The sequence below is a fragment of the Hippopotamus amphibius genome, chromosome 4 (genome assembly GCF_030028045.1).
Source record: "Hippopotamus amphibius kiboko isolate mHipAmp2 chromosome 4, mHipAmp2.hap2, whole genome shotgun sequence".
NCBI classification, from domain to species: domain Eukaryota; kingdom Metazoa; phylum Chordata; class Mammalia; order Artiodactyla; family Hippopotamidae; genus Hippopotamus; species Hippopotamus amphibius.
This window is the reverse complement of record NC_080189.1, coordinates 7,430,982-7,451,196: the sequence shown is the minus strand read 5'-3', so window position 1 is coordinate 7,451,196 and position 20,215 is coordinate 7,430,982. Positions and strand designations below refer to the sequence as shown.

At 40.3% G+C, this 20,215-nt stretch overlaps 1 protein-coding gene across 14 annotated transcripts in view; it reads right to left on the bottom strand.

The window, feature by feature from the left end:
* Window positions 1-20,215, bottom strand: part of EZH2 (enhancer of zeste 2 polycomb repressive complex 2 subunit) — a 59,026-nt gene that overhangs the window by 22,655 nt on the left and 16,156 nt on the right. For 5 of the 14 annotated variants that reach the window (XM_057730795.1, XM_057730800.1, XM_057730796.1 and 2 more), the window contains exons 2-4: window positions 12,319-12,442; window positions 11,587-11,715; window positions 295-411 (exon numbers count right to left, since the gene is read on the bottom strand). In XM_057730795.1, coding sequence (XP_057586778.1) covers window positions 295-411; window positions 11,587-11,715; window positions 12,319-12,435 — 363 coding nt within the window. In that variant the 5' untranslated portion in view covers window positions 12,436-12,442. Of the gene's footprint in view, window positions 1-294; window positions 412-3,729; window positions 3,909-11,586; window positions 11,716-12,318; window positions 12,443-16,497; window positions 16,578-20,215 lie in introns of those variants that run through there. The other 9 variants (XM_057730797.1, XM_057730798.1, XM_057730802.1 and 6 more) reach the window with 6 other exon arrangements.

Genomic DNA, 20,215 nt, shown 5'->3' with positions numbered 1-20,215 from the left:
CATCTTCAAGGATAAGAACTATAAGCTTCATCTTTTAAATATGTTTTTAATCCCAGTATGGCTTTTGCTTAATACTTTTCCTTTGGAGAATATTTTAACTAGAAAGGACTAAGAAAAGAATAACATCAACACTGAAAAGGCTTAAACATACCTATCTTAATTGGTTTAAAAAATTTAAGTACTCCCATTTCGATACCTATTTTTACTTATACTATCTTGACTCAACAAGAAAATTACCTATGCTTTTTTATTTAAAAGAAGTAATTATCAAATAAGAAGACATTATTTACATACCATGAAATTCTGCTGTAGAGGAGACCAAGAATACATTATGGGTACTGAAGCAACTGCATTCAAAGTCTTTAACGGGATGACTTGTGTTGGAAAATCCAAGTCACTGGTCACCGAACACTAGAACAGAAAAAATAAAATTGACTTGTAAGAATAAAAGGACCACCTGAAGCTGCAGTCATCATATTATAAAGAGATGCTGCCTCCTTACATCATTGTGAAAAGGAAATTTCTTTACCTAAGACAGTAAGTTCATAAAAACCAAAAAGGATTCTCTCCTCTCTTTTACTTAGTGACAGAAAAAGCTTCAGATTTTGCAAATTTTCAAAACCTTCCAACACTTCCCATACTTACCAGTATCAATAAGAATCAAATATTTTATTTACGTTGGGCCTCAGATTAACTGCTCCTTTGCTTTCACTATAGATATTCTACCTCACGCCTTAATTTCATTTACATCTCAACCACATGGAATAATAATATATATACCAAGTATGCCATTTAAATCTTACTTGATAAGAATATAGAAACTTGTTAGGTTAACCTTTCTTACCTTTACCTTCCCTCTTTAAAAACCCAAGTGCCACTTGCTGATATTATCAGATGATACACAAATACCAAAGGTAACAGACCTGAGTTTCAATCACAACAAAATAGATTCAAATCAATTCTGCAGAAGTGTAATCTCTAAATTACTGACAATAATAGCTAATGTTATTAAGCACTTTCTATGTGCTAGGCACTATTTTAAACACTTACATAGCACTGTATGATGGGGACTATTCTTAGCGCTCATTTTACAGATGAGAAAACTAAGATAGAGAAAGGATAAGTAACAGGCCCAAAGTCATACACTAGTTAGGGCTAGAATTTAAACCCAGAAAGTCCAACTTTGGAGGCCCTGCTCTTACCCACTACACACACTGTCACCATACCACATTTCTATACATTTCTAATACCAGCTAAGTGCATATATTCCCCTGAAATACGGTATTTCATCCAATCTATGATGACATCAATTTCAAAGCACACCATTATCTTCTGTATCATTAAGAATATAATGTTGCCAATTAAACTATAACAGTACTTTCTTACCACAGTGATTCTAAGATGCATGCCAGTTTCAGATGTGAAAATTTTAAAAAGTTTGCATCTTTGATTTGATGAAATACGGTAAATATCTGTGCCCAAATACCACAGCACTGTTCATCCTGACTAGGAACCCAGCTTTTCTTAAAGGAGTACCATTACCCAATTATCAGGTCTCCAGAGCCTTCTCAAAAATACCCTGGACATATAATCAAAGAAAACAGAGCAAAAAGAAGTAGAATTGAAGCAGTAAAATGAAACCAAAAAAGTCATATCTATACAACACACGTAATTATTAAGTGTTTCATTTTTATTTAAGAGGACTTAAAAATCACAGGTCTAGATTTGGTGAAATCAGAGTGGAAGTCTTTGGCATCCAGGCCCACCTGGTCCTCAGCATTTCCTCGGGCCAGGGGGATAATCTTCCAACAGTCACAGTCACCACAGCACAAAAATAGTTCCTTCCTCAGTGGAAGTGGAGGTTTAAAGATAGAGTAGTTAGGAAGAACTGTGACAGTGACTAATCCATCAATTTGCTTTCCAAAAGGGCAAAGATTAAAGATAATACTAGAAAGCTCACAGCTCAAGTAAATAAGAAGGTGTGAACAGTTTACTAAAACACCAGAACCCGCAATCTTTCTCTGTTTCCTCCTTTGGCCTCTGATGCAATTCCTCATCCATCCGTCCAATAGTAACAGCAGTTAACATTTATTGAGCACGTACTACGTTGCAGGCACTGTGCTAAGTGCTTTATATACATTATCTTAATCACTCCTCATCTTAGCCTTTATCATCACTATTTCACAAAATGAGGAGGAGACTGAGGTTCAGAGAAGTTAAATAACTTGCCTAGTCAGAAAGGTAGTAAATTACCAAGCCAGGATGGAAGCCAAAGTCTGACTCCAACACCCACGCACTTCATCCCTATGCTCTAGTTCTCACCCTGAGATGCTCATGCAATGGGTGCTGTGTAAGAGAGTCACACAACAATGTTACAGGGCATCTCCTCCCCCAGCATCCTCCTTTCATCCTATTCCTACCACATCTTCATTCCTTCTTCTTAAGTTACTTAACCAGGTAACTTTGGGGCAAAGAGTGATTATAATTACAGAATAAAGTGTTATACACTGTCCAGTGGTTTAAGTACAAAATAATTTCATTTCATGCAAAACAATTAAATTGGAGTTTTTGATTTTTGTTTTACTCTTGGTGGAGGTAAATTAATTCTGTGATTTTAATTCTGAAGACTGGCCCCCTTTAAAGCCAGGGGGAGCAGCTACCTCTCCAACTCTGACTTACTCACCTGCTTTAACATCTAAATCCAAGGTCACACTTAGAGTAGGACAGCTGAATATCCTATTCAACTACCAGACAGGAGGGACCTGGCTCTGCTTCGCCTGTTTGCTCTAGTGACAGAGAAAATGCTCTGAGTCTACTGAATGAGGTCAGCTGACTCTTCCGTGGACAGAAAGAACTTAGAGAAGCACAGAAAGTAAGACAGCAAAGGCTGCAGCACTAAGTACTGTCTCCCACCCCGCATCTGCCATACCCTCAGGACCCATCACCTCAATTCTGAGTCATAAAAGTGTCACCAAGGGGCTGGAAATAAGCTCTCCGAGGGCAAAAGCGGCTGCAGCAGAGTCTGGTTTTACCTCTGTCTCGCATCAATACTCAGCACAGTGTCTCAAAAAAGAGTAGGCACTCAAAAAATGTTTCTGGAATGAACCGACTGCATTTGCCGATTTTTCCCTAATGGAGACTTCAACTTCAATTTCTTTTTAAGAGAACACCTGTTCAGCAAATTGAAGGTCTATACCCACCTCGTTATCTATGTAGTATCTCTACAAACCTATCCCATTCTCTAACTAGTAACCTTAACTAATAACCATATCCCTTTCATTTATGAAATAATATTCAAATGCAAAAGCATTTGTTGGTAAAACAAGTTTGGGAATTCTTATTTATTGACTTACAGGAAAATTACTCAAAAATCCCAATTACTTACCAGTAACTTTTTTTCTTTGAAAATGTATCATCCTTGACAGTTCACATTGCTGTCTCATATCACTCAGAGCACTGAATGCGATTTTGACCTCACGGGTCTCCACAGCACTTTACCTGATCAGAGTCATATGTCTTGGACTCAGGAACTCACTAGGAGACCTATATCAACAAATTAAATTCTCTAATGCTAGTTCCCACTTGAGGATCACACGAGGAAGTGATTGCAGGTATTCCATCATTGATGGTAAAGAAGACGACTGTATTAGTTATCAAGGATGCTACATTTTCAGAGAAACACAGCTTACTGGTAAGTAACCAGGTTCCTCTGAGGATGGATAGACTTACATCAACCAGCTGGTACAATAGGCGACTGTGTGGCTGGACCACTGGGAGCTGGAGAGGGAAGTCAAGCCAAAAATAGTAGTTGTAGGAGTACACAACCAAACTGAGACTCTTGGCAGAAGGCTGGTTCCAAGTAAAAACTGTGTTATGGAAAATCGTAGAGGGAAGAGCAGGTGAATGGCCTGCAGGGAAGGGAAAGAAATTAACACACCCTACTATGTGCCAAGCACTGTGCTAGAGACTTTACCAAAGTTAACTTCTTTAAAATTCACCACTACCCTAGGAGGTAGGTATGACTCCCCATCTTACAGTGGGACATCCCAAAGGCCGACAGTTATAGCCATCCGGTCTCGCGACAATCTTTAACGTTAGAAGGGTTAAGTCCGTACAGTAGAAGGAAAAAATACACTCAGTTAGCCAAGTTAAAAATATTCTTAGATCCTGGTTGGTCCATTTCATTCAAGTCAGAGACACAATGAGCTGCTGATATAGTCTAACATCCTTTAGCTTTTCCGAGTAGAAACAGTAAGGAACTGTCTCACATCTAAGGTGCAGGAAAGAGCATCAGCTGCCACCCACCTCCAGGGAAAAGCTGAGGATGATTTCTGAAACTACCCATATTCCTCAAGATTTGAGGAGAGAAAAGATGACACACCAAGTTTTAAATTAGGTAGCCCTTCTGGTGAAAATGATAGTGTACATAACTTAATTTCAGACTGCTTTTATGTGAAGGAAGTACTGAAGAAAAAACTGGAATGAGGTAAGTATCAAGTTTGAGTCAAGAAAAGCTCACAGTAGAAGTGTGTACCTAACAAGCTTTAGAAGGATGGTTAAAGGAAAGGGTCAGAAACAAAACATCCTGATCAGATCTTGACACAGACACATTCAATAAAAGCAGTTAAGGAATACAAGAGTGGTTCACACCGGACTGTACATTATTTCCATTTCTGCTGCTGAATATGTATGCCACAGAGCTGTCTGGACGGGGGAGAACCTCCACTCAGCAACATGAGGCTCCTGCTCTGAGCTCCCTGAAGAACAACAGACAGATGTCATCCTGTAAGCGCCAGTCTTACACTTCTGGGGCAGGGCGGGGAAGGGTGCATATATAGCGTTTCACGTAGAGCAGCCAACATGGGAAATACAATTTCAGGAAGTCTGGACCCTTAAAGCTCTTCCTTGCATCCTAGCTTCAGAAGCCTGAGCCTGAGTAAAGAGGTCCTAAGTCTATAAACCTAGTTAATACAGTAACTATTAAAAGCCCAATGTAGTCTGGGTCTGAAGGGGGCTGCTAGGGTAAATCAGCTCCTCATAATCTGCAGTTTGGCTAAAATACTGGAGATCAGACACAGAATAATAGTCAATAAATTGGTAAAACCACAAAAACACCCAACAAAGCATGTAAAGCAGGTAACCAGAGCCACCTTTGTCTATGACATGCAAACTCAAGTACCTAATTCAATAATAGTCCTGTAAGTGGTAAATAAGACCACTTCTATCACTGGAAAAAAAAAGAAAGAAAACAAAAACTAAGAAGCAAAATGAAGAACACAGTCATGGTTTCCATCAGTTGTGGCGGCACAGCCACTGTGAAGCCTTGGTCCCGCGAGTGAACGTGGGGCTGAACGCCACGGAGCAGCAGAGCTGAGACTAAAGTGAGGAGGCAGGACGGCCACCCGACCGTAGTGTCAGGAGAAGCGCGAAGTCCTTGCTCAGATGCTAAACCGGCCCCATGACCGCCAATCAGGCCAATTCTGCTGATCTTTGCAAAACAGATTTATAACTGCTTCCCAATTGCTCACGGATTGATCATTTAGTGAATCGTGCTGAAAGAGCAACACAGCTAGACAGAAAAAACCTGAAAACGAAATCCCTCACTCACTCTTTATACCAAAGGAGCCTCCTGACAGGTTATAAATGATGTTAAAGTATAAAAATGAAAACAGAACTAGAAGGAAAGAAGGATAATTTATAATCCTGAAGTCGAGAAAGGCTTTGTAAGCATTAAAGAAACAAAGAAATCAAAAGAAGAAATTCTAATTTGACTACACAAACATTAAAAACTCCTGTAACACCCAAAATATACCAGAAATAACATCAAAATGGGGAGAAAAATCTGCAGAAGAGATGACTTAAAAACTAGTATTTATAACATCCAAAAAGTCCTTAAAAATCATAAGAAAAAGTCCAACATAATTTTAAAAGATCCAAGACCATAACAGCCAACTCATATAAGAAATATAAGCAAACAACAGGTACGTAACTTCACTGATGAACAACAGGGAAGCAAATTACAATAATGTTTTTACCTATCATACTGACAAAGATTCACATTTTATGTTGGGAATATAGACAAAGAGACACCACTATAAACAGTTGGCGAGAGTGTAAATGTAAGACTTCCGAGGGGCAAGCTGGTAATATCTATTAAGATTTTAAATATGCACATCCTCTTGACCTAGTAATACTGTTTCTAGGAACTTTTCCTACAAAATTACTCAAAAGATGCAAAGATGTATATGAAGGATATTTACTGAAATGCTAAATGCAAAAGGAAAAAATAAAAACCTAAATGTTCATCAATTATGAATAGGGAAATTAATTATGGTAAACCCACAGGACCAAGCACTGTGCATTGTTGAGGAGACCAAAGACCTGGACAGAAGTTGTAAAGTGATGGCCCCAAATGGCAGGCATGTTTTATCTGGGAATAACTTTTTAAATAAAATATATATTATCATTATTATTAACATGTTATAGAAAAAGAAATCTGAAAGAATATAAGTCACAAGGGGTGGACAATAGGGCCACTTGCCTCCTGTTTCATATGTTTGTGTTATTTGAATTGTTACAGTTAATATTTTGCAATGACCTTTTAACGGAAGAAAAAGATAAAAAACAAAACTTTCAGTAACCCAACAGATATTCACATTAGCTGGTATGAAAGTGCCTCATCGGTTGCCAAGGTAGCTCACAAAATCTGCCCAACCCTCCTAAAATGGTACTCAAATAATATTATTTTACAAAATCTAGTAAGAGAAAACAGAATCCTAAGCAGTGGATTTAAGTCAATCCACATTATCAAGCTAAATTTGACAATAGTTCTAGTCTAATAAAATTTTCTTATTTCTTCAGAGCAATAATAACCACTTTTAACACTGCAGACCAGACAAGTATTTCTTTGGGTTTTGGTTCATGCTGTTTGTTTTTAAAATAGCTGTCAAAATTTGGTTTTGCATTTTGAAAAGAGACTTGATCCTTGTAATAGTCAATTTAACAATAATTTTTAAAACACAAACTGTATACACAATGTTCCTAGAGAAAAACAGCAAATTAAACACAACTTCTGCTGCTTTACTTAGCTGTATAAAATAAACATTTGACGTTTTTGAAAAGTTCACTTTTTAAACTTAAGATATATAATCTTAAATTTAAAATATGAACTCAAACATCGTAAGTGTATGATACATCTTTAATATACGATAATAATATACAAACTCAAACAACATAAGTGATCTTTTTTTTAAATGGCCTTTTTGGGAAAACATAAAATGCTTATATTAGCTTCCTTTCAAAAGAAAAGGAACACCTCCTTATGGTCATTTAAGTAATGTTCCATCTATTTCAGGCAAAAGAAAGCCAGAAAGGAAGTGACGGCTGCTGTGATCTGAAAAAATTACACAGGCAGGAAGAGCTAACACAAGATTTAACCAACAAATGATTGAGACAAAGAGCAGAAGAAAGCAACTTAGAGACCAGTTTCTTGAGGAACCAAGAAAGGATGGATATGTTCAGACTGAGAGTAAAGACACACACTTGGGAGAGCCACGCATCTATTTCTAAGACATGAGAAAAATGACCCAGCTCCCTGTCACATCTGCTCCACTACTGAGCAGGACATATTAGTCCTATAACCCTGAAATTCACAAAGGAGAGAAAGCATGTTACTGTGTTGAAAGTTGGGAGTATATTTAAGTAAAGGGCATGTGCACACTGGGTACACTAGCATGTTATTTTTTCTCGGTGTGTATAGTAACTAAATTTCTATTTATAATTAACTGAGGAAAGTGCATTACTGCTTCAATAAATAATGCAGTCAAGTGTCTTCAGGTAAACAGGACAATGTTTTTCTTCTCCTTCAACAAAAGCCCAAATTGTAAACTTATGAAAGAACTTACACATTCTGCATTATGATAGAAGTCCCCCAAAAAATTCATTTGCAAATATCAAATGATAGGTGATGAACTTAAAATTTTAAGATATCACTAGAAAGAGCAAACCTGTATGTACTGAAAGGTCCAAAAGACTTTTAATTCTTCATGAATATGAGGACTAGGAGGTCCTTCTGATGCTGCTTGTATGTTAAACATTCTGAAGAAGCCCAGCATTTCTTACTCTTTTCATTAGTAAACAAGACACAGAATTCTTACAAGAACATTACATTCTCCTGGGAATCTAAATGCATAATGGCAGGATATTTTTAAATTACTAAACCAATCACACCACTTGCCCAGAAGACAGATATCATTTGAGCAAGCCTCCCTTTCATAGTCATAATATGTACAAGTAATAAAAAATCTTGATATGAAGAATCAATGAAGGGGAAAAGTGCCTTGTGGTTTTTAGCAAGAAATGGAAAATGTACAAAAAGAAATGCACTAGTAAGAACTACAAGAGTAACTCCTAAACCAGCTTCTTCATCAAAACTGTAAAGACAGACACACTGAAGAGCATGATTACCAATGTGCAGCGGTACAGAGGATAAAGTTCTTTACTGACTGGTAAGACAAAGTAATGAATGTCACCTAGAAATAATTTTTGGATAAACAGCCACATATTATGGCAATACGGGGTACATCCCTTGGCCTGTATCATTTAATAACATTTTTAAGCTGAATGCTCCTTAAAAAGATAAACTGAAGAGCAAAGGAGATAAATGTATATTATAGTCACCTTCTTCAAGAAGTCAGGAGTATTTTTAAAAAGAAAAAATAGACACATACTTTGTATTAAAATCCTATGGGCAACACGGCATGGGTTCTGTAACTTCAACACCAAAAAATAAGTACCATCAAGTCTCCTGAAAGCACGCATTAAGGAAGCAACAGACTAAAGACGTTGTCTCCAGGTTGACTGCAGGACTCCTTAATCCGAAGTCAGAATCTACAGCAGTCACTTCATTAGACCAGAAAGCAAACTTGTCAGACTTTCTTTACTAAAATAACCTAGAGAAAACTGGTCATTTGCAAACTGAGCAGACCCCCTTCCACAAGTACAGAAGGGGATAAAGTAGAAGACTTGAGTTGAAAACTGTCACTGAACTGTCATCTTGCTCAAAGGGTTTAAACTTAAGACAGCACTTAGAAAGGATCAGCTTATAAAAATAAGGACTTAAAACAATGTTACAACAGCACTTCCAAATGCTGAAAACCACAGACTTTCTAGGTGTTCGGGTCAACAGTGCAGTCCCAAGTTCTGCCAAGCCTACAAGCCTGTTACTAGGAAAGTCTTCGCAAAACAGGCTAACATTTATCCTCCTGCTTCTGACTTAGTTGACTCCAACCTTTAAAGCATATAAAAGAAATATATTGCTGGAAATGCTCAAACTGAAGGAAAAATAAACAAGGATATAATCTCATCTGAAAAGTAAAGGAGACTAGGCAGAGATCATTAAAGTCCTTTCCAGCCCTAAAATTTTATTATTTATTGTGATAACACCAAAAAGCTTATCACAAACTTTAAACCTTCAGCTTCCAAAAGTCAGTGATGATGGTTTTAAAGAGTACGGGCGGGGGGGAGTAAAAGACAAACCAGCTAAAGCAGAATCCCGCTTATCAAGAGTGGCCCAAAACCACGAGCTTGACCAGACTTCCAGGCAACAAAGCCTGAATTCCTGAGGCTGGGGGTTACTTTTCTCCTTTTCCCTCCTATTTTGTGAAAATGTTTTTTCTCAGCCTGCACGGGGTACTAAGTTTAGAAAACATCTGTTTTATTAAAAAGCTAATTTCTTCTTACAATTTCTCCCATAAACTCAATAAAAAGTTATCTTTACATTCAATGACTTTTATCTCCACTTGACAAAATTAAAAGCAAAATTCAATTAGTAAATACTCCTTTAAATAAACTATACTCTTAAATTTAACACCAAAAATTGTATCATGAGCAATTCCAGTTGTACACATATAACGAGCTTTAATAATTTCTTAATATGTCTGAGCAAAGTGTCCTCTTCCAGGCCCACATCAGATCATTAGAGCAAGGAAACTGACTTTAATTCTTCTAAGGCTCAGTTTCCTCACTTGGGAATAAAAAAGGGGTGATACAAGCATCACAAAGACAAAATGAGGTAGAGTACATAACGCAGTGCCAGAAATCATTACTGCTGTTAACTTTTATTATAAATGTAGCCTGGCCTTTCAACAGCATTTTGAGATTTGTAATGGGTGGCAAAAATAAGCATTCCATGTGTTCCTACTTTATCCAAATTTCTAAGATTCATCCCTCTGAAGAGAAAAAACGAGGTTTCTTTTTCCTTCATTTCAAGATTTCCAAAAGGTCACCAGACAAAACTTTCGAAAGACTTAGTTAGAGGCTCCATCCTGATCCCTTTTGAGAAATTTCTGACTGGCATAGAAGAGAATCCCTTTCACCCCTAGTGTATTAGTCCTTTACCTCTAATGTAAAGGTCCTGACCTGCTGCATGTGACTGGAAGGTGTTAATAACATATAACATATATTTATACAACTGTAAGTCAGAGCTTAGAGAGCTGTCACCTGACAAAAATGCATAAATAACTAAGAATTATCCCAAGCCATGGGTCACCATCAAGACCACCAACACCATCACTGAAAGCACCACTAGCACCATGTCTGTAGCGCAGACTGAGCTGCTGTGATAGCACTGACCAGTCTCTGAAGCCAGCACATCACACAATCTCAACAGGTCTCATATGACAGCAAATTAGTGCTTGATTATTACAATATCATAAAAAATGACTACTCTTGAAAACATTATTTTAGAACAAATTCCATTGTTTAGATGCTTTTCATGTTTAGACACTCAGGTCAACAATCATCTACTACATGGTGTAATCTAAATTTCAAATCACTTTCTTCTGTCTTTTTGCTTCCATGCCCAAATAGCATTCCGTACCATACGCCATGTCTTCGTGTATAAGACAGGTACTTAGACAGAAATGCTTTAACCAAAATCCTATTGATTGGTTCTATACTGTGTAAGTTTCTGCCACTTTCTTTTCATCTTGCTGCCACTACAGTAATGTGTTATTTCATTATAAAATCTACTGGAGACTTATTGCCCTCCTTTGAAAACAATAATTTTGGGGAGTGATTAAGATCTACCTCATTCATTCAAAAAATGATATTAAAAAAGGAAAGTCTGACCTCTCAACCCCAAATTTTAAAATTCTTACAGAGAGAGCCTTGGAATTTGAACAAAATGTATAATAAAAAGCTTATTTACTCTATGAGCATGGATGAAAAAGAAACATTTCTTACAGCATGGCTAATTCATATGAAGAGGGAGGAAAAAAGACAACTATGCATCAGAAAGCCTTGCTCTAACTTGTGATCTGATGAGGACATTCAAGAGTAAAGTTCTTTTTTAATGAACAGTCTTATAAAAATCTAGGAATCTACCCAATAACAGTGAAAGTAGATTCTAAACACCAGAGCTCTGTTACAGGAATAGCTAGCAGCCATTAACAGTTGCACACTAAGGAGAAACAGCAATAAAACAAGGGACATCTGAGGTCAATGGCTTCCTCTCAATAACCAACTAACATTCCAACAGCAAAAACCAAAATGCACAGTAATCATACAGCGCGTGAGTTCACCAACCTCCCTGGTCCCGCGCAATGAGCTCACAGAAGTCAGGATGTGCACAGGCTGGATCCTTCGCTGTTTCCATTCTTGGTTTAAGATTTCTGTTCTTTCCAAAATTTTCTGACGATTGGAACTAAACATACTCTTTAAAAAAATGAAGGAGAGGAGAAAAGAAATTGTTCATTGTTAGAAAATTTGTAACATCTCTAATGAAGGTTAAAATTGAGTGATTCCTCAAAAGTATCGGGGACATTCCTTCAAAAGCATATGGATTCTACACTAAACTGTGGATTCCCCACATTCGAATACTACAAAAACACCACGTCTATTATTTTACTGAGAGTAGAAGGGGAATAGCAAATTATTTCCATCCTTTCTTTAACTTTGCATATATCTATATATATATTTTTCAATCACAGTGACTTTAGGAACATAGTACCACGAACACATTCCTTTACATTTGGGTCCTGGGTCTCCACATGCAGTACAAAGCTATACTGAAAAGATGATGATTTTCAAGTAGGTGAATAACCATTAGATTAAAATCTTTCCATTTTACTAATGTGCATGGTACGATTTTTATGTTAATTAAGACAGACCAAGGACCTTAACTTCCAAGTTTCTGTTTACCTAACAGTAAATGAGACCATTTACCCTTTCAAATTAAAACTTATCTTTAGGTAAACTATCCTCAGGGGGGAAACTATCCTTAACTGTACCCGCATTTTCACAGAAGACAGAGGATACCTTGACTTCGTCAGCTCGCCTGAACCTCTTGAGCTGCCGCAGGCGCATGTACTCTGATTTTACGCGCTTCCGCCAACACACTGGTCCCTTCTCAGATTTCTTCCCAGTCTGGCCCATGATTATTCTAAAAGCAATGGTTTCATATTAAAATCACTAATCTAACCAGCCTGAATATGATCACTTGTGTTTTAATCCCCAGCAAACTAACAATCAACAGAAGAAATGACAGATAATTATGCTGTTCATATCTTCAAGAAGGGTGCTCATTTGTTCTGCATGGTGAAGTCCTTAAAAACATTTCATTCCAAGAATAAATTTTTATTTAATACAACATTTAAAAGACATTTTTATTTACAAAGATACTCCACTCCTAAACTGCAATCATCCTACAGAACTGTGACCCATTATAGGAGTTAAGTATATACAGTAATGAGCTATGAGACCCATACTCGTGGAGTGAGAAAAAAAAAAAAAAAAAAAGACACATTCTAAGTTTTTCATCATTAAATTAGCTGTTACAGGCATAAACGAATGACTGAAAAAGTAAAATCTACATACAGCACTAAAGAGAGAAAATATACAGTACAATATATGATAAATGTACAAATCAGAGTATTCCCCCTACACGCACTTTCAACCACGCTTCCCACCTTCAACACTGGGATGAAAGCCTGCATTTCAGCCTCGCACCACCTCTCCTCCCACGGGGGCTCCTCTGGTAGCTGGAGGAGAAGGCAGGCAGGGACCCCTCCCCACTCTATCTGTGATCACAGAGGCTCTAGAAGCCAGCTATGTGCAACGTGGGCTCGTCCTGGTGTCCTGTTCTAGAACATTTTCTCATCAAAGTGTTAAAATTGTACTTGTATCTTCAAAAGATTAGAAGGACATTCCTCTGTCGGATGGTGCCAAGCTGCCACATTAGGGATTTGTGCTTTAATTTATCTAAGCGCAATGGAAAGTCATCAAGTGTTTAAGTAAAGGGGGAGGGGGATTTACACTCTGGAAAGCCCAGCGGCAGGAGGGGCTGGAGGACAGTAAAAGGCAAAGATGAGGCCAGGAGAGACTGGAAGGCAGGACTCTCACTAGACAAGAGACGACACAGCTTCTATCACACCGGTGATGAGAGAAAGGAAAGGATTTCAAGAGTCACATGGGAGCAAACTTGGCGAGGGTTTCAATATGGGGAAGGTGGCTTTCCAGCTTGAGTAACTGAGTAGGGTTTCACGTACCAGTTTACATACAGCCCTCAGGCATGGAGAAAATTGCCTAAGGAGAGGAATTAGAGAAAAAAAAGGAGCCCAGAGGTCAGTGGTGACTTTCTGTAGCGATATCCCACCACCACCCAGCGACAGAGAAAGCAAATGGAGGGTTAGCTGAGCTGAGAGGGCCCAACGAAGCATGTAACAAATGACTAGTAAGAATCAGGCAATGAACACACAAAGATGAACGAAATGCAGAACCTGCCCTTGTGGCACTTACATCCTACCTAAGAAGGCCTAAAAGAAGAGACTTTACAATGTAAGACAGATACTCAAACGTACTGGGGTTGGGTGGCGGGGACGAGTAAGGAGCTGCAGAAGGACGGCAGGCAAGTGACAAGTCAAGCCAAAGGCTGAGTCGACTTCAGACGCAGAGAGAGAGCAGAAGGAGCTCAGGTGAGGGCAGGAGCCAGCTGGATCCGGGCCGCCAGCAGACCCTGCAAACAAAGGTGGACCCCAAGTTAGGTAAAGAGCCCAAATTACAAGGATTGAGGGAATGAGAAGAATGAAAAAATTCCAAAGCTTAAGATAAAGACAGCTGAATGAGATCACAGAGATAGGAGTCCTGTGAAAGGTTCAAAGTGCGACCTTGCCTGGGCTGCTGAGTGGAACAAAGATGAGTCCCCGGAGCTGAGAAGACTCAACCCCAACAGCCAAGCCCAGCTTGGCGGAAACACAGAAAGCGGGGAAGAAGTAGTTAGGAAGACAGTGAGGCCGGGCAAAAAGACGCCAAAGTTAGTGAGAGGCTGCAGCTTTATTTAAAAAATGACTTCGTGGTAATTTTTTGCTTTCCTATCTGCTGGTTAGTTAACAGACGAGCTCAGGTAATTTCATGCAAATTATTTTAGCACTTCAAAGGCCTAGCTGGAAAGGAGAGGAATCAGAGAAAAAGGGATGATGGGTTGCTTCATTAGCTCATGAACGCATCGCCACTCGTCCCATCTGCTGCCGCCACAAATTCTTGGTCCTGGAAGGCGGCACCACTGCGCCTGATAAAACCTGCACCGGGAACACAGCTTTCGTTTTCACTGATGTGCAACAGGGGTGCCACCACAGTGCATTTTTTACATTGTGGTGAAGAGGTATAATTTCATCAGCATTTCATGTTTCCCACTAGAACCCTCTGCTGGAATACCTTCTACGTGTTCCTACCACTAATAACAACGCATCTAGAAAAGTGTGTCAGGACAAAACCAAAGCTGCTACTAAACTGACAACTGGCACCGATCAACAACGGAACACCTCAGAGTTGAATCGGAGCCAAGCTCTCTGTAAGAGGGCATGCGTGGATAAATTCCCACCTTTATAAACTTCACAAAGCTCTTCCAAATAAAGAAGTACATAAGTGAAGGTTTTAAGCTATAGAATGATCTGGTAAATATGCACAATAGACAGGAGAAGAAAAAAGTATAGTGATTCGTTTAGGGGAAATTATCAAAATATAAGGATCATGACCTCTGAATTAGGATAAGAAATAGAAGTGCACAGACTGTTCTTCAAAAGTATAGGGAAAAACAGGTAGATCCATGAAAAAAAGTAACAAAACTTAAGGCACCATTAGAGGGATGTTTTACATAAAACAAACTCCCTCTGACTATCACAGCACTTACAACATATTAAAATCACATCTTCACATTCCTCACCCCACTTCATCCCCACTGGAAGTTCCTCAGTCTCAAGAACAACTTTTCTCCATTTGTAAAATCCCAGTGCCTGGCTGTATGTCTGACAAATAGATTTACAAACAAACAAAAAGCAGGTCCATAACAAGCGCTGATGATTAGTCGCTGTGCCACAAGGTGTGAAAGGAAGGTGGCTGCCTGCTGAGCGCAGGAAGGGAGGGGGAGTCACCCCTTCATCCAGAAACCCAGGAGGAGCTGAGTCTCAGGGGTAGTCAGGACCTGTGGTCCAGCTGCCTTACGAATCAAGAGATCCTGAGTACAAAATCTGGAGCCTCTGGGATTTCCTTAAGGAAGCTGATACTGCCTGAAAGACCTTATCCAAACAATCGCGATAACACCACCTACCCCACAGCTGGGTGCAGACACCAAACACAGGCAGGCTCCCCTACCTCTCGGCCTGGCTTGCAGAAGCCTTCAAGCCTTCAATTGTGAGTTGCCCCTGCTCCTTCCCACCCTGAAGGCAGACAAATCAGGTCTTCTGACTATTTCCCACTACATCACAACCCAGTAAGTATTAAGATACAGCTCGGAATACTCATATATTAGCAGAAAGAAACTTTTATTAAAATGACTTGCTACTGGGCTTCCTAGGTGGCACAGTGGTTAAGAATCCGCCTGCCAATGCAGAGGTCACAGGTTCGATCCCAACTCCAGGAAGATCCCACATGCCGCGGAGCAACTAAGCCCGTGTGCCAAAAAAAAAAAAAAAAAAAAAAAAAAAGACTTGCTACTAACTAAATAGATGGGGATTTGTGAAAAAATCTGATTTTTTTAATTTCTCACTCAAAATGACACGAGTATGATTTTTATCCAGGAAAAAAACAGCTTCTCTTATTCAAAACAGATTATTGGTCAGGTCCACCTGTATACAGTGAAACCAAAACAGTTATGCTTTAATTCAAAAGACCAACCAGGTTATGACAGGGCACCATCAAAATCGTAATACAATGTAGTAATGCCTTACAGGATTACAAATATGTAGATTAAATAAAATAGAGGAAAATTATATGGCCCAGAGTCTATTTTATACATCAACCAAACTCAAAATGTCTTTGCCACCCCACATCAGTTCACCTTCTCCGGGAACTTCACACCCACCCTTCTCTGAGGACTGCCACCTCCATGGGAGGGAGCCTAAGGCCCCGGCCCACAGCACCCTGTAGTCACCAGTGCAGGGATGAATACACGACCAGATGTGAAAGTCTCAGGAGGTTCCCTGCAAGGTCAAGAATGCTCACCCTTTTCCACTTAGGTTTGAACCTGGAAACACGATGCCCAAAGAATCGCTGGAAGCCAGCTGCAACCACGAGCGGAGGGCCTGCAAAGAACAGTCAACAACAGAAAAAGAAAACACACCCAAAGCCAAGAAATGAACTCCAGTCCCATCACTGAGCCCTGAACCAGGCATGCTTTGCCAAACCAACTCTACAACTGTTCAGTTACGTGAGCCAAGGAAGTCCCCCTTTTTGCTTAAACCAGTTTGGATTAGGTTTTTCACCACATGAAACACAGAAGGGGTCCGACAGACTATATACACAGCAACGCCTGAGTGAGCAGATGACAGGTTCTCCAGCCCTAATTCCTCACAGTCAACAGCTCCACTCCCACCTGGTGAGGAGCTCCGCCCCTGCCCTGGGGTTTAGACAGCCCTGGTAACACCAAGACATGCCTCTCCACCTCCCGTGACTGGGCCACACAGCCCAGGAATCAGCATTGACTGGGCCACACAGCCCAGGAATCAGCATCCTCCTCTATCAGGTCCAACTCTAGTCCACTTTGTGAGGGGCCTTTACCTAAAAGGTAACACTCCTGCCCCTCCTTACCCAGTTGCCAATGACTGAGAAATTAAAAAAAAAAAAAAAAAAAAAAGGTTCCCCAGGCGTTTTCAGTGCACGTGATGTCCTTCTTTAAAGGTTTTTCATCCCTAACGGGTTTGCCAAGAGAAGGCACCCGCCATCCACTCGTCTTGTCGAGTTCTGCTCCTACTTGTCTGAAGAAAACTAAAAAATGAATTACATGTGCTACTTATCCTTCCCAACTAAGTCAGCAGCATTAACTCTGACTCTTAACTGAAGACCAGCCTAAGGAAGGTGAAATCAAAACTCGACACCACTTAAGTAATATGACTGCAATATTCTCAACATGCTTCCCTACCTAAATTGCCAATTTTGAAAAATCACCAGTCTTCAATAGCGCTTTTATATTTAAAATGCTTTCAGGGCAGCTGTTAGTCTCATTTACCAATTTCATTTATCTTTTTAAGTTAAAATCCATTGCTTTAATAAACTCAAAAGTAAATTAATGGCAAGTAAGATTTTGTAGGTAAGGCTAAGGGTTAGGAGAACTTAGAAAGACCTACAGATGTAACTCTTGGTAAGAGAGAAAAATTAATTACCTAAGAGAAGTAGGTCTTATGCCTGAGGGGCTTTACAGAAAACACCCCCATGAGGAGGAGACTAGGAGCCAGGAGCCCAAGGAGGCAGCACACAAGGCTGCTGCCTGCGCCCTCCACTGAGGATCCGCAAGGACAAACGACTCCACCGCGTGTCACCACCCTGAGCCTTACAGCGACCCATTCCAGGCCGGCCAGGCTCTGGCTCAGCGGGAAGAGCGCTCTGGCAATCAACCACGCCTGTTAATGGACATGGGACCGAGAACATTGGGCAGCGGCACTCTCCATTCCAAATTCAGTTCCAACAATAAACCAACAAGACGGCATCTGGTCCTATTAAATCCAAAGTCCTATCCACAACTTAAACAAAGGCAAGAGCACGGCCTGCAAAGCCAGCCTCCCTGGGTCGGACTCCGGTTCTCCCAGGACCAGCTGTATGTGAACCTGGCCAAGTTCCCAAACCTCTTTGTGCCCCCCTGTGTGCATGCTGTGAGGAAAGTCCACATCACAGAGTTGTCCTGAGAAGTCCACTCCTGTAAGGATGTAAGGCTGCAGGACAGCACCCATCACAGCAGGCACTACATCACGTAAGTCCTGGCTACCATCACCCAACAGCAGGTGAGGGAGATCAGGATAAGATATTCACACTAAAAATTTAAGTCAGGGGCTTCCTTACTGGCACAGTGGTTAAGAATCTGCCTGCCAATGCAGGGGACACAGGTTCAAGCCCTGGTCCGGAAAGATCCCACATGCCACGGAGCAACTAAGCCTGTGCACTACAACTACTGAGCCTGTGCGCCACAATTATTGAGCCCACATGCCACAACTACTGAAGCCCACGTGCCTAGAGCCCATGCTCCACAGTAAGAGAAGCCATGGCAATAAGAAGCCTGTGCACTGCAACAGAGTAGCCCTGAGCACTGCAACTAGAGAAAGCCCATGTGCAGCAATGAAGACCCAATGCAGCAAATTAATTAATTTCAAAAAATTTAAGTCAGACAACAAATCAATGTGAGAAGTCATTTTCTTAAATGATAGACTGTATGCAAGTATATAAAAACAAAACAGGATGTCAGGGGATCTCAGGAAGGAATGTAGACCACACAATGAATCAAGGTATAATAAAACCACATGAGATACGCCCAGGGAAATGGGTGGGGAAAAGGAGCCAACCTACAAAACTTTGGAAATCTGCGTTTAGACTGGACAGATGAAAAGAACTGGACAGAAACACTGTCCTCTAGTTAAGTTCTCTCACAGAGTACCAGGGCCAAATAAGCAAGAAGTGGTGATGGACTAGAAGTCAGAGACAGCAGTGTGAGCTCTTATGTCCATACACAAGGGGAAAGATGCAGAGAGACTCCCGTGCATCCCTGGGTTAGCAGGTGCACACGGACTTCCAGGCTCCACCCACAGACCCCAGGAGCAGCACCCCAAGCAGGACCCCAGGCGTCCATCTTCTTTTCCTGAATCCCATTCTCCAGCACAAGGAATCCAGGCTCTGCAGAAAGGGCCAGTTTGAGGACTGGGAATGGAAAAATAGGAGAAAAGCCTGTAGCAGAAAGTAAGGGAATGCTCAGAGGATGAAAGGACAGGAACCAAACTGAAGGAACTCCCAGCGGCCAAAGCTGGAGCGATCTGAGCAGCAAACTAAATCACAACGGTATTATAACCGAACTAATAAACTAAGTACCCATGAGTCTGAGAGAAAGCTGTGATTAAATAAAGAAGTAAATGCAGGCAGAGGTGCAAGTCTTCCTTACACGGAATTCCAAAACCCATGTGCACATTTTCCAAGCCCACGTGCTGAGCTCAAGTCCCTTCCCAGATGGGTCACTTTACAAGCAGAGTCCAGAGAGGGGAAGGGGACATCCCAGCGGAGAAACGGGTGACACCCCTGCCACGGTTAGATCTCCCGCCACCTGCACCCCGATGTGAGCTGAGTCTGGCGCTGCACTGCAGTCGCATTCTTTCCCCAAACCACACAACCTCTTCTCTTCAGTTGTCACTCAAAAACATCAGATTAACCCAAACTGAAGGACATTTCAACCAAACACCTGACTAATAAACAAGGTCATGAAAAGGAGGGAAGACTGAGAAACTGTCACAGATGGGAAGAGACTAAGGAGACAGCTAAATGCGACCCGGTGTCCTAGATGGATCCTAGAGCAGAAAAAGGACTAAGTGGAAAAGCTGGTAAAATCCGAGTAGGGTCTCCAGTTTAGTTAACAGTGACGTAATAATACTGGTTTCTTAATTTTGACAAATGTACTATGGGTACAGAAATCTAAAAGTATTCCAAAATAAAGTTTCTTTTTTAAAGAAGAGAATTAAGTTATACAACAACCTAATGTAAAGACATTCATTTTAAAATTAGGCAGCTACTTTTTAAAACAGAACGGAAATACTGATATATTAACAATTAAAATGCTATGTGAAATGTTAAATAGGAAAAAAAATACACAGATGGAATTTGAGGGGGAAACTCCCATGTCTAATTCTACTATTTAAAAACCCAGACATTATTTGAACAATTGCAAAAAGGGGTAAAAGATCTCCACATG